This window comes from Gossypium arboreum, chromosome 13, assembly GCF_025698485.1.
Source record: "Gossypium arboreum isolate Shixiya-1 chromosome 13, ASM2569848v2, whole genome shotgun sequence".
Classification (NCBI taxonomy): Eukaryota; Viridiplantae; Streptophyta; class Magnoliopsida; order Malvales; family Malvaceae; genus Gossypium; species Gossypium arboreum.
Window position 1 is genome coordinate 113,428,362 of NC_069082.1, and position 14,855 is coordinate 113,443,216.

Genomic DNA, 14,855 nt, shown 5'->3' on the forward strand with positions numbered 1-14,855 from the left:
TATCTGAAAATGTTCAGTAAACTCCAGTAATGCCTCGTACCCTATTCTGGCAATGGATACGGGTAGGGGGTGTTACAATAGATGTCACCACACCTATGATGTGTGTGGTCCCAAAAGCTTCCTTGTCATTTAATTGTGGCCAATATTCCAAGTCCTTGATCAGAGATTATGCAAATATTGGGTTAGGGGCAAACATGCCTCCTCAACCTAAATAGGAAGAAATTTCAATCGTTTGTTGACTCTCTAGGTGTGATTGTAAAGGCAATCTTTGGTTGACCGAAGTTCAAATAAAACCACTAATTCAGTTCTATGCAAAGGCCCTACCCTGAATGTTCGGTGTTTTGGCTACCGCAGTTGAAATCTAAAGCAGAAACAAATGAGTGTCTTCCCATTGGTGATTCTGGGGTATCATAACGGGAACTTTCTAACAGAACGGTGAACCTACCACACAATTGTGTCGTTGCACTCTTGCTTTGTTCTTCTGTTCCGACCTATCTAACAAGAACATATGTTAACCTTCGAGGACCTTCATCTGTCCTTGCAAACTTAGCATATAACTCGAGAAATGGTGGTCTATTGCCAATATACGTTTGCACCATCACCTCTAACCCCCTCTCACCTCTGATTTCTAAAGTGTCATATCTAATAGGGTCGACCGAACCACAAAATCGATACTTAGGGGATGCTACTCTCATCTAGTTGGATTGGACGATTTTCTACCTAATTCTTTTTCGAAGTTCTAGCAATTCAATGTTCTGATTGAAAGCCAATTGTACTATGTTTTTTGATAAAAAAAAAAACAACACCATTCTCGGTGTCACGCACTTCACTATCGTAGTAAACAATGGCATTAATTCATCCACTCATTTTCAGATCCGGATAACCTGTTCCACATGTTCGAAACAAAAACATCATGCAAAGAAATAGTTTTGTAATTAAATATAAACAAGAAATATCAATGCTTACTTTAAACAAATAAGTTGCACCAACTTATGTCTTATTTGCGAACTTCTTCTCTTTTGATCTTCTTACAATTTTTCTTCACTCGTAAATGGATTATGTTACTCAATGTTGAATTAAGTTGGTTTTATAGACTAGAGGTGACTCGTAGTTCGTTCAGAAAATCCCCTAGGTCTACTGGGGAATTGAAAATTGTAGAGAGAAAACACTTCAAGTAGGACGCACTATCTGCAAAAGCATTGAAAGAGCATCTAGCTAAAAGCGTTTTCAGTACCATGTCAGCTAAAAAAGCTTCCAGGTGGATGCACTTTCAGTGCTTCTGTTTACAGTGTGTCCTACTTGAAGCGTTTTCTCTCTATAGATTTCAACCGTAGCCTTATTCAAAGGAACCCATCATATATCACGAGATTCTTGGGATATATTTTTTGAACCTCGTTATTCGAAATAATAGATGAGAGAATAAATAATTTACTGAAAAAATTAAACTAATATTAGTAAAGCGAAAAAAATTAATAACTAATATTTCACCCCTACCGAGTAGATCGAGTTTCGATTATGAATCCAATTCAAATTTTTAGTTCGAATATACGATTGGTGTAAATATGATTTTTCTTTCCTCGTAAATGGATTATGCCATGCTGAATTAAGTTGGTTTTATAGATTAGAGGTGACTTGCAGTTGGTTCAAAAACTTCCCCAAGCCTACTGGGGAATTGAAAAATTTAAAGAGAAAATGCTCTAAGTAGGATGTATTGTCAGTAGAAGCATTGAAAGTGCGTCCACACGGAAGCTTCTAATTCAGTTTTCCAATTCGAATATAAGGTTGGTGTAAATACGATGTTTTTAATTTTTTTAAAAAATTATTATTATTTAACATCTCAAAAAAAAAATCCTAAATCATACTTTTAAATACTCCAAACTCTGAAACCCAACAACTCAAATTTTAAAATAAAATATATGGCACTAAAAAAATCCAAGAAAAAGTGCTTTCAACTGGAAGTGTTTTACAAAAATAACCTATTTACATAATTTTTCTAAAATCAACCTATTCACATAATTTTTCTCTTGGTAAATTGATCTTTTAATATAATATAAAAAATCTAATTTACCTTATTCTTTTAATATACGAGACAAAATGGATATAAGAACCTGGTACTTTTACCCAAAATTTATGCATGTAATCGTGACTTGAAAAGGCTGATCAACCATCAATGGCATATAATAATTGAAGTCGTCGGACATGAATTGAGAAGAAAAATTAGGCTGGACATACAATTTCAAGTAATAAATAGCTCTATTTATTTGTTAGAAAATTTGTAATAATGGAAAACGGCTTTCTTAATTGGATTTTTATTTTAAACAAAAGAATTGTTGATCAAAAGGATTTATTTATAAGATGAAACAAAATGGAAACAGCTTAGTTAAAAATCAGTTGTTACTAATAAAGAAACCATTTTTTTTTTGTAAAATATTAATGCATTAATAACAAAATTTGAAATTATAAATACTTTCACACATTAAATATTTTTAAATAATTATCACCAATATTAATTTTAAATGCCTGAATCAAAATAAAACTAATCAAATTAAAAAGTTTACACCTACCATGCAATTAAAGTACAACTACAGAACCTGAATTAGTAATATTGAAATATTTACAGCATAGTTCGACACAAATACAAATATGTCCAAATAAGTAGAATTAAATTATTATTGAAAATTGAAAAAATTCAATTTAAACCTACACATGACATTAGTACATGGTGAGAGCCAACTAATTGCACTAAAATTCACATATAACATTTGCATAGGGTGAGGTTTTGAAACCCACATACATAATTGCATATCCAAATTTAAGTACTTAAAAGATTCACTTGACAGCTATTAAAAAGATTTTCACTTAGTAGGTATATAATTAAAAAATTATGTTATAATAAACTTAAATTTAATAAAATAATTTTTATAATGTTATTAGTTAAACTTAAAATTTAAAATTTAAAAAGTAATTTTTTTAAAATTTATGAAAAAATCACGTAGGATATATTTTAACATATAGTAAAACGTAAAATAAAATAAAATAAAATCTAAAAACATTTACAAACCTAAAAGTTTAGAACTTATAAGACCTCTACTTAAAAAAAAGGAGGACCTCAACATGTTGATCATGACTTTCTTTTTTCTTGGCAATTCTAAAGGAATAGGTGTCAAAATACAATAAAGTCTAAATAACGATAACTTCAAATTAAATGTGGCTAAGAAACTTGTCCCTATTGAAAAGCTCTGTTATTTGAATAACCCAAACTCATTAAAGATATGGAAATTTAACTTTTTATATATATATATATATATATATATATATATATATATGAGTAAATAAGTATTTTTGAATTATTAAAAATTTTTATTTAAATATTTTATTAAACTATTAATTTTTAAATTTTTTAAAGATTTAACTAGTTTTAAACCATAATTTAATAATTAAAATTAATATTAATAAAAAATATATATTAAATTAGAGTTGATTTGACAATTAATATTAAATATTAAAAAAATTATTTAAATTTTAGTTCATAAGTCATCATGTTTAAAATTATTTTATAAAAAAAACTAGAGAAAATAATTTTTAATTGGTGAGCAAAAAGAAGTATAGAAAGACAATTTAAACAATTCAACAAATTAAATAAAAATTAAACAATTCAATAATTATTTTTAAAAAAATTAAAATTTAAGTGATAAATTATCATTGCATTTTCACAGATACTTGTACCTTTCACGTCAATGCTTTGTTTATTTTGTGAAATTGGAAAAGAGAGAAGAAATTGAAACAAGTAGTCCAATGCCTCTGCTATACCTAGTTTGAAATTGAATACATGAAAATATAGAAGGCAAATGAGAGTAAAAAAAGATGAAATACAAACTCAAATATGGATCATTAAACATCATAACAATAAAAAGAAGAGAGTAAACAATCTAAAATTAAAAATCAACTATAAAAATTCCCATACCAAAAACATTACATATTTCTAAAACCCACACGATGAACTACCGAATACCATATTGATCAAGAGGCTAGCTGCAAGAACCACTATACTTGAATAAATTAAAGTGGCAGATGACTTAGGAGGGGAACCGCCAGGTGGAGTGCTGGTCTGAGTCTGAGAGCCAGCTGGAGGAGGAGAAGGAGAAGAAGAAGAAGGCGAAGGACCCTGTGGTGGTGCCGGTGGGCCTGAAACCGGTGCCTCACCAGGTGGGGAAGAAACAGGAGTAGTTGGAGCTTGGGGTGATGGAGGTGTTGCAATAGGGCCCTCAGCCGTTGGCGACGGTGAAGGACCATGATGGGTGGGAGAGAGCGCTGGGCCTGAATACGGTGCTGGTGATGATGCAGTGGGGGGATTTGATATGGGGCCATGGTGATAAGGAGACTGTGCTGGACCTGGAGTTAATGCTGTAGGAGGCTTTGCAATAGGACCAGGAGCCAGAGCAGGAACCGGAGATGATCCTGTGGGTGGCTTTGCAATAGGACCAGGAGCCAGAGCAGGAACCGGAGATGATCCTGTGGGTGGCTTTGCAACTGGACCATGGTGATAAGGGGAGTGCGCCGGCCCTGGAGTAACAGGGCCATGGTGCTTGGGAGAGGGTGCTGTGGGTGGATGAATGGATGGAGTCCCATGTCTCACAGCCATAACAACAGTGATCATTTTCTGACCCTTTTGGCAATGCCCCTCTTTCCCACTAATGAAATAAAATGGACCGGAATGAGGATACTTAAACTCGGAGCTTCCATTGTTCATTTCCATCAAGGGTTCCTTCCTTTCACACTTATCATAATCATCTTTTTGAACCAAGAGAACCGAGTCTGATCCTTTTTCATATTTAAAAACTGCCAAAAACCAGAAATACATAAATCAATAAACAATTTAACAAGAAGGAAGGAAAACCCCCAAAAAGCATGAACAACTTACTGATAGTGTCATTCACTTGAAACCTCATTTTACCAGCCCACTCATTGTACTTCTCTTTAGGGTGCAAAACCCAGTCAACATAGAAAGTATAGCAATTAGATGAAGAAAGGAAAGAAGCAAATAGAACTAGAAAAAGGGTTAGTAATAAATGAATTTTCATAATTGAAACTTTATTTCTCTTTTGGTTCAAAAAGAAGGGCAAGTTTATGAATATATAGAGTGAAAACACATGTAGCTTCAAAGAAAGCACTAGAAACCCATTTTTGAAAATTAAAAGACTTTTGGGATTTAATTAAGAAAATTTAAAAAAAGAAAAAAAAAAGTGCAAAATTTCACAGTATCATTGGAAGAAATGAAGTAATTTAAGGAGTGTATATTACGTGTTTCTTTTTTTGTTTTTTGTTTTTTTTCCTCCCAAGTCTTTATTCATATATGAGGCGCCAAATACGTGGCAAAATAATGGGAAATAAGTGGACATATTTGGAATTTAATGTATGGAATGGTCGAATTTTCTTTTCCCTGGGTAATATGAAGTTTATGTGTTAGTATTTTTATTTATTAATCACATTATTCATTCCTTATGTTGATTTTTCTTAACGTAGATATTTGTGTTTAGTAATAAAAATGAACTAGATGCTGGATCACACCCTTATTCTCTTACTAGTTATGTATATAACACAATTTTATAATTTCATAATTATGATAACTAATTTGGTACCATTATTATTTAGGTTAAGCTCAGGTCTAGCCCAAGAACCCAACATTATGTTTTTTTTAAGTTGAAAATGGTGGAGTCTTGCCAAATTTTGAGCCTTTCCATTTTGTCATTTAATAAATGTTTTGGTCTTAATTAATTTGTTTCAGACTTTAAATCCCTTGCTGCCTGCTTCAGAGTCAGACCAATGGTGTGTCGGCAACGAGTTGGCCCGATTTTAGTATCTATGGAGTTGAGACTTGTGATGTCAACAAAGACAGCTTGTCGTTGCCTTACTTGGATTTTATTTTTCATATTTATATTTTCACCTATGGAATTGTAAACGCCAATATTAAAAAAAATAAAATATCACAATTCGAATTTACATATGCACCTCTTCAAAACGATGAGAAAGAGTTAAAATCAAATTATGGATTTAATCACTAGTTTAATTTAATTATTTTTAATTATTGTATTTTTCGAGGTCCAATACATTATTACATATGAAATATCGTGTAAATTTATTATTTTCATGTATTATTAGTAAAAAATTAATTAATAGATTTAATTAATGTTGTTTGTGTAAATATTGGAATTTTAAAATTCAAAAAATATAGAAATTAAGAATGATTTAGATAGGAGCATAGACTAAATCTATAATTTTGCATATAATACAAGATTAATAGTAGAATTTAATCAACTGCTATTATTTAGATAAAAGACTAAAATTTCAAAATTCTATCAAGTACAAAAATTAAATTTTGATTAAATTAAAGTAGAGATATTAAATCATAACTTACGCGCAAAATTATGTCCATCTCTTGAGCAACTTATTTGATTAGCTTAAGAACAATGAAGAGTAGAAGAGCGAAGCAAGCCATACTGTTGCCTGGTTCTTCTCTGCATTAATCAACAGAGTTTTCCTCATCTCTTTCTGCTGAAATATCAATCTTTGACCATCTCCTATGAAATGTTATCACCAGTAGAATGGCAGCTTGGATTAGCAATCCACATATTAAGCCTATCCATAGACCCTACTCACAAGATACATAAGGGCTAATAAGTACACCTATTTAAGAATTAAATTATTTGTTTAAGTTCGAAGGTGAGTCCAAAATTTGAGAGGAGTGAAAATTCCTCACCTTAGCATACAGCTTAAACTTGAAACCAGCAATAGCTGCAATCGGCATGCCAACAACATAATAAGATGCCAAGTTAACAACTACAACCATGTGCTGCCAACCAATACCTCTTGCCACCCCTTGCAACATTAAAAGAAAAAGGCATTCATGTTATGAACTTAGAAATCTATAAAGAAAGATTGGATGGTTTTCAAACCTGATAAGACACTTTGAAATGAATCAACTGCTATGGAGATTGCAAGAAATGGGGTCATTGTAGCAAAGTCTTTAATGATTGAAGCACTGTCACTGAAGAAACCAGCCCAAGTATCATGACCAAACGCTAAAGCAAGGACAACTATAAGAGCAAGAAGGACCACAAGTTGGAGTGTAACAGCCATGGCTTTCTTAGCTTTCTCTGGTTTGTCAGCTCCCAATTCATTTGACACTCTTGTGCTGGTTCAAAAACAGGGTTTCAATGTCTCAATATCAATGGCTTCAGAAATCAATTAAATGAAAAAAGAAGCAAATATTATGCAAACTGACCTTGCCGCAGCACTAAGGCCATAAGTAAAATTGAAAGCAATGGCTTCAGTGTTTACACTGGTAAATTGCAGCAGAAAGAATCAACCATTTGAAAACTAAAATAAAGTGAAAAAAAGAAAGAAAGAAATAGAAATAAATATCCTACCACATTGCTACCAGTGAAGTAGTTATTTCTGAATTTGGCATCAATCCTGCTAGCAAGACAAGAATTTCAAAAGCCCAGTACTCCAAACTGGCAAAAAAGATACAAGGAAGAAAGGGGTTAATAAAATAATGTTGTCATGGCTGTCACAATATATGTTACTATAAAATGATCAAGATTTGGAGGAACTCACCACACCATTGCTGCAGAGGGTAAGGCTAATTTCAAGTCTGGAATGATATAACCAAATGATTCAAAAGAAAACCCTTCCCAAGTGTGCTCAAACTTGTTTGAGAAAGCAACATAGGTTATCAAAAGGAGAAAAGATATCCAAAAAGAGATAGAAGCTGCCATTGAAGCTCCCTCGAGACCAAGACTTGTCCAATAAACCAAAGTATAAGCAATGCCAAAGTGAAGTACCAATGGCAGCCCTGAGAACAAGACTAAGGGCATGACAACGCTTTGTGTTTGAAGAAATCTCAGAACATTTTGTATCAAACCAAATGCAAACACAGCTGGGATTTGATACTTGAGGTAAGCATCAGCTTTTTTTGCAATATCAGGCTGTTGATGAAGAAATATTAGTATTGGCTCAGTATAGAACCATAAAATGGATATAATGATTGAGAAAAGGAAAGAAATGATGCAAGAAGCTTGTAAGTAGATTCCCAGCATGTTATAAGTTTTTGCACCAAATCCTTGACCACAAAGAGTCTCCAGTGCTCCACTTAGTCCCACCTGAAAAACAAACAAACAAACAGAAAGGAAAGGACTGTTCAGATAGCCAGCTTTCAATTCACACAACTACAAGGCTTTGACATTACATCAGATACATGGAGATCTCAGAATTATATACACAATAGCAAAAAAAAAAAAAAAAAAATCTATGAAAGATCCCTTAAATCATAGATGAAAGCTATAATCAAGTAGGTAAAAGATAGCAGAAGGTTGGTAATCTTCTTTGGCGTAAGAAAGGAGACGTTTGTGTTAAAATTGCAAGGGATAATTTGTTTCTTCTACAATTTACAAATGCTGAAGCTAGAGAAAGGTCCATTGCATTTTCAGAATAAGCAGGTGATACTAAGCAAATGGGAGCCTAATCTGAAGTGTTTGGAGTTCTAACTGGAAGTACTTCATCTATTCCTTGATGATAATTGCTGTAAGGAATATTAGAGGGTTTAATAACCTTTTAAGAGTATGAAAGTAGTCAATAGAATTCATAAACTGAACATTGATGTTGTATGCCTACTGGGAACTAGGGTCAAGCAAGATAAATCACTGAATATTGCTAATAGTTCTTTTTCTTGTATTACATTGGTATTTATATGGTATTAGCACCAAATAAATTCGCTCTATTAAAAAAATTGATTTTTTTTTTATTTTACCAATCAATGATTAGTTACTGTGACAAATTGATGGCGTTATTCTCTTTGATCCCGCCAACTATCAACTATTCATTTCAGATCATTTACTTATATATTCATTAATTAAAATTTTTAGGTTATTTTTATAAAAAAATCAAACTTGTCCAAGCTCAGTCTGACTTGACTTGGGCCAAGCTTGAATAAGTATTTTTGTATCTCGACTTTGTTTAAATTCAATTTAAATATTAAAAAAATTAAAATTAAATTAAAATTAAATTTTAAAATATATAAAATATCAATAAACATATAATTTAATATTTTATTAATTTTAAATAATTAAACGATTTTTTTGAGTGAACCGACCCAAAACAAAATTTTCTGAAATCAGGCCTTGGTCTGGCCGGCCCATCAACATCTCAACATTCCCTAGTTTGAAGGTGGTGTAGGAATGAAACGTTTGGATAATTGATATATAGCTTGTATCATTCAAGTGATTAGAAGCATATTGGCAAGTCTAAGGCTCTTTATGGATAGCCTGGTTGAAGGATTACACGCTAAAAAATCCATATTTTTGCAAGTTTCACTGAGAAGAAATTCTAGCTAGAGCTGGAGGAAGATTCTAAAACTCGGAAGAAGCTGCATCTGTGTTGGCTAACTTGGATGTCAGTAACAATAAACTAACTATTTCTGCAATTTGGAATGAAACTAGAGAAAAGGAGAGGAAAGTCGGATGATTTGGTTTCCACTTCATATACCAAAACATTCCTTTCTAATTTGAACGTTTGTCCTTCCAACAAAAGATAAGACTTACTGGAAGGGGGATGAGCATTGAGAGTTATTGTTCGCTATGTCAAGGGAACTAGGAAACAAGAGATCGTCCTTTTGTAAATTGTATGTTTGTTAGTGTCTTACGACCTAGGAGAAGCTGGGGGATGGAATCAGGAGATTCATTGACTTTGCACAAGACTTAAAGGCAAAGCTCTTGTTGTTTATATTTGAAGTTAGCATGGAATTCTTTCATTTACTTGGTCTGGCGAGAAAGAAATAGAAGACAGTTTCAAAGGTAACGTTTGAGTATTGGTGAGCAGGATATTGTAGGTTTAAGGCTTTCTTGGATAAATAAAAACTTACCAAAAAAGAAAGAAAGAAAGAAGAAGCTATAATCAATGAGACCCAATCTTTTATTTTCTTCTATAACCCTTCCCAACAAATTTCTTCACCTAACAGTCAAGACAACAGTAATCATAAAGCTATAACCCAGTATACCAGTCTATAAATGTGAGGATACAATAAGCTTTTAAAGAGCTTTATTTTCTCCAAATAAGACGGAGTCATGACCTATGGTGTTATAAAGATGGGATGAGAGTAAATATAGAGTTACCATGAAAGCGTAGCCAGTGACATTGGCCCATGAATTGGCAAGTGTAGCACCAGCAAGGTCAAGCTCTCCAAGGTGACCAGCAAACATGACAGAAACCAAAGCAATGGCATAGTAAAAGACATTGGTAAGGATCATGGGCAGTGAAAATAAGATTTGAGTCTTCGCTTCTTCTACATCTAAAACATTCCTCAAACACCTTGTTTCTGTACTTTGGTCTTGTCTTTGGGAAGCTTGACTCAAGAGAGCTGTAGTATCTAAGCTTGAGTTTGATGGCTCCATAACTCAGATTTTCTTGGGATGAACTTTTTTCGTTTTGAAGGATTATTGGGATATTCTTGTTCGTTATTATTGCTTACCAATTTGGCATTTTTCAATCTCTTGAAAAAGAAAGAAAAAGAAATTGGAATGACGGATGGGATTCTTTATGTGGTAAGTCTGGTAGATGGAAATTGATTGGTCGTATTCAACGCAAAAACAAATATATGGTTGCAATTATACACAACTTTTTTTCGCATATGTTCTTATTTTGGATATACCAACAAAAGTTTGACTATTTGTTATTTAAATAGAAGGAAAGGATGAGGAGAGATTAAATCTTTCTTAATTAATTTATAGATTAAAGTTAAATCATTGCTATTCCTATTGCTATTTAACTGCTATAAGATCCACAATTCTCTGAACTTAGGCTTTTGTTGTTCACATAAAAACATTCTCTCCATAGAATAAATGTAAAATAACTAGAAATAATCGAAATCAAAACTATTTTTAATGATAATGACTAAAATATAAGTTTTTTCAGTACCAAAAATAAAAACTTGTAAAGTTAAATGAGTAACCATGAAATTTTTTCTTTGTTATGAAAGTTGAAATATTGAGATTTTATGGGGACTACTGCAGATGTGGATGGATCGGGGCAGGAACACTCAATTGGCAACTAAAATAGACAGGCTGGAGCCACACTTCCTCTTAAACGCTCTCAGGCTTTGATCTATGTGCCCCTAGAAGGAAGGAAATTTTACAGATTTATCTTTCAAGATATGATTGAACCCCAGTTTTTAAACGTGGTACACATGCTATATCATTAGTTGATTAATTTTGAAACATCAATACATACATTGAAATTTAAACATTACTAAAAGTATATAAAAATTATAAAAAAAAGAGTAAACTATACCATGGTTTGCTTTTTTTTTTTCGGAATTGGTTCAAATTTTTTTATTAATTACGAAAATAATTCACTTGTAAAATTATGTCTGAGAATAAGCCATTTGCTATAGTAAATTTTTATGTCATCGTTGCTATTGACGGCACGACCTCTAATAAATATTTAATTATTGGTCAATTTTAAAAATAATAATTTCTTTGGGTGTTGTTGTTGCCATTGGCTGTACTAGTAAAAATAAGTGTACATGTCATGCTAGAATACTCATATTCTAAGAAAAAAGAAAAAAAATATTAATAGAAAGCATGTTAGATTTTTTTTGGTGGTGTTGTTCTCTTTGACAATGTCGGTGCTTTTTTTAAAAAATAATTTTTAATAGGCGTTGCCGGCCTCTATGACAGCTCTGAGAAATTCTAAAAACATTGTAATTCATTTTTTAAAACGAAGACTTAGATTTAGAGCAACAAAAAAATAAAATGAAACCTTAATGAGAAAAAAGAAGGAAAAAAATGATATGTATATATTTGGCTTAAAAGTAGAAGCTCCAATAGTGAGAAAAATGAGAAAGAAAATTGAAAAACTTTTAAGAAAAATAAAAAATTATGGGGGAGAATGAAGAAAAGTTGAAATAATAAATAAAAGTTTTCTAATTTTCTTTCTCACCTTTCTCACTATTGGAGCTTCTCTTTTTAGCCAGGTTTATATAATTTTTTCTTCTTCTTTTTCTTCATACTTCTTCACTTGAAGATGAAGGTATCAAGTTTTTCGTTGCACAAGGTCCAGATCTTCATTTTACAGAATGGATAACAATTTTTTTTTAATTTCCCTGATGCCGCTATAGAGGCGAGCGACACCCATTAAAAAAATCAATTAAAAAAAACACATTTGTGCCGCCAAAGAGAACGACAATACCTATTAAAAATATTATTTTTAATAAAAACACCAGTGCCTCTAATGCAAACGGCAACACTTGTTAAAATATAATTTTTTTTCTTTTTCCCTCATAATACGAGTATTTAGCATGACATGTATTTTTATTGGTGCCGCCAATGGCAACTATGACACTCAAGGAAATTATTATTTTTTAAATTGGCCAATGATTGGGTGTTTATTAGGGGTGGTGCTGCCAATGGTAATAGCGACATTGAGGTTTATTGTAGCAAACGAGTTATTCTTCTTATATATGATTTTGCAAGTGGGTCATTTTTGTAATTAATATAAAATTTCGGGCCAATTAAAAAAAAGCCCCCATGGTCATTCTAAAATAATGTTTGTCTTATTTTGGTCACTCGTATTTTTTTATTAATTTAGCTACTTTAAATAAGATAATTATATGAATTAGTCATTGCCGTTAAAATTTTCATTTTCTTTTAACAGATTACTGATGTGACACATAAGTAAATTGAATGACTGGCATGTGATATTTTTTCATTGACTTTTGACTAAAGTTTATAAACCTCTCTATAATTAGTTCAAAACTTTTCCCTTCTAAACTTTATAGAAAGGTACTAAACTTTAGTCGAAAGTAAAAAAAATAAAAATAAAAAATGCAATATGTCAATCATTCAATGGGCTAATATACCACGTCAGTAATCTGTTAAAAGAAAATGAAAATTTTTACGACAAAGGACTAATTTACACAATTATTTTATTTAGAGTGACTAAATTGAGAAAAAAATAGAGTGAACAAAATAGAATAAACCTTATTTTAGAGTAACCATAAGTATTGTTTACCTAAAAAAAAAAACATAAAATCGATTTTTTTAAGTTTTTTATAAAATTTTATAAAACATTAAAAATAAAATATTTATTTTTTTATAAAATACTCAAAATTTTAAATAATTGATCTAATTTTTCAAAAAAATATTTTATTCAAAATTTTGGAATTTTCTTAAATTTTATTTTATGATTTTTATAAAAAATTGATTTTTTGGTAATATTATATACTATATTTATATTCGTTTTGTTAGTTTGCATAGTTGATATATTTTTATCATTAATTCTAGTAAAATTTGGACATACATGCTACTGGTTTTAGTGAATTTTGTTTATTTTTGAAAGATGTAATTTAATTTGTAAAGATATTAAAATTTAGAGATAACTTATGTAATTATTGCATGAGCGATGATTGATCAAGCTATATAAGTGTCAAGTCCTTAGAATTTTAAAATCTCAAATTTTTGTATTATAACCATTCTCTCAAAACCTTCAACCATTCATCAATGTTTAACTTAAACATGATTAAGCAATTTCTAAATCTATTGCTTGGGTTCTCATTATCTACTATCTTACACCAATAATCTATCAACAATTTGAAAGGAAAAGTCACGTACCTTCGGAATTTCTATAGTAAATGGAATATACAGAATTGTGATCAATCAAATATTGCAAAGCCTCGGTATCTATTATCGATCAGAATTGGATCATAACGGAATTTCGGTCTATACTGATACTATAATATCAGATTGGGGAGGGAGGTTAGAATTAGAGATTGATAGAAAAGCAAGGATATGAGCTCGTGTAAGTAGGAAACAGAAAATATCTATTCTAGTTCTATCACCAATGTGCTCACGGCCAATGGAGGTTTAAGATGGAAGAATGGAAGCATTAATTCTCTTTCTTTTCTTCATGTTTCCTTAATCATTAATATTAGTATAATCTAATGACTATCGTTTATCACGACACAATTTAATGGAAGTGAATGGATAGGATCATGTCAATCCACTAAATGATATTTAATTAAGGTCTAATTGCATTCAAGGTCATGGCTAAATAAATTAATAAGGGCTTGCTTAATTTCCAATCAATTTTCTTTATTTTAATCACTCCCCAATTTTGTCATTGTTTAATAACTTATCTACTTTAATCATTTACAAATTCAAATTTCTAATCCCTAATTTGTCTCATAGCCTTCTTGATTTAAAATTTTCAAATGGCTTAGTTTAATAAATTCGATTTCAAAATTGACTTTTACGATATCGATAAAAATTGGGTTGTTACACTCGACCTCTCGTTCTCTTTCGTCACTAACTTTGTTTGTCATCTCATCTCATCTCATTAGGATCTTAGTGTTGCTCGCTCTTGAGTATGAACACTCTCCTTACTAGAATCTTAGAATTGTTTTTGTCTACATCATTAAGTAAACTCTAACCTTGTATTTATAATTTAAAATTTGAAATATAACTAATTAGAATTTAAAATTTACTTGAATGAAATTTAAAAAAAAAATCTATTGTTAACTTGAAGGCAATTGTTAAGAACAAGCTAAGTTTTGACAGAACTAATTGAGGAAGTTGACACTTTTCTAAGTTATGTTCTGGTAGAATTAACTGAGGCAGTTGACATTTTTTCAAGCACTACGAAACATAGAATAAAAACATGGGACATAAAAAATGTTTATGCAATTTGGTTTCTCTATGTTTGCAGAATCTAGCTTAGTGAGAAATGTTCACCATCTTCAACACTTACAACAAGTGAGAGCGTAACTCTATCACACCTAGTGACAATTTTGGGACAGTTAAGTG

The 14,855-nt window shown here is 31.3% G+C and overlaps 2 protein-coding genes across 3 annotated transcripts; both read right to left on the minus strand.

The window, feature by feature from the left end:
- Positions 1-3,727: 3,727 nt before the first annotated feature.
- Positions 3,728-5,252, minus strand: LOC108461686 (early nodulin-like protein 2). The gene is made up of 2 exons (XM_017761594.2): positions 4,922-5,252; positions 3,728-4,839 (listed from the first exon to the last, which is right to left on the minus strand). The coding sequence occupies exons 1-2, from the start codon at positions 5,079-5,081 to the stop codon at positions 3,983-3,985; spliced, it is 1,017 nt and encodes a 338-aa protein (XP_017617083.1). The 5' UTR covers positions 5,082-5,252; the 3' UTR covers positions 3,728-3,982.
- Positions 5,253-6,306: 1,054 nt separating this feature from the next.
- On the minus strand, positions 6,307-10,609 carry LOC108461933 (protein DETOXIFICATION 19-like). Of its 2 annotated transcripts, none has more exons than XM_017761921.2 (7): positions 10,170-10,609; positions 7,618-8,162; positions 7,428-7,514; positions 7,283-7,339; positions 6,954-7,192; positions 6,758-6,876; positions 6,307-6,578 (listed from the first exon to the last, which is right to left on the minus strand). In XM_017761921.2, the coding sequence occupies exons 1-7, from the start codon at positions 10,446-10,448 to the stop codon at positions 6,561-6,563; spliced, it is 1,344 nt and encodes a 447-aa protein (XP_017617410.1). In that variant the 5' UTR covers positions 10,449-10,609; the 3' UTR covers positions 6,307-6,560. The 2 variants fall into 2 exon arrangements, with proteins under 2 accessions (XP_017617410.1, XP_017617409.1); XM_017761920.2 differs by having other exon boundaries at positions 6,307-6,649; positions 10,170-10,600.
- Between the last annotated feature and the right edge of the window lie 4,246 nt (positions 10,610-14,855).

What these genes read in the sequence shown, in the direction of transcription:
- LOC108461686 (XM_017761594.2), bottom strand. Translation starts at nt 5,081, where the DNA reads ATGAAAATTCATTTATTACTAACCCTTTTTCTAGTTCTATTTGCTTCT. An exon ending in TCAAGTGAATGACACTATCA is followed by an intron (nt 4,840 to 4,921) that starts GTAAGTTGTTCA and finishes GGTTTTTGGCAG; the next exon opens with TTTTTAAATATGAAAAAGGA.
- LOC108461933 (XM_017761920.2), bottom strand. Translation starts at nt 10,448, where the DNA reads ATGGAGCCATCAAACTCAAGCTTAGATACTACAGCTCTCTTGAGTCAA. An exon ending in TCACTGGCTACGCTTTCATG is followed by an intron (nt 8,163 to 10,169) that starts GTAACTCTATAT and finishes TTTGTTTTTCAG; the next exon opens with GTGGGACTAAGTGGAGCACT. An exon ending in CCCTCTGCAGCAATGGTGTG is followed by an intron (nt 7,515 to 7,617) that starts GTGAGTTCCTCC and finishes CTTTTTTGCCAG; the next exon opens with TTTGGAGTACTGGGCTTTTG.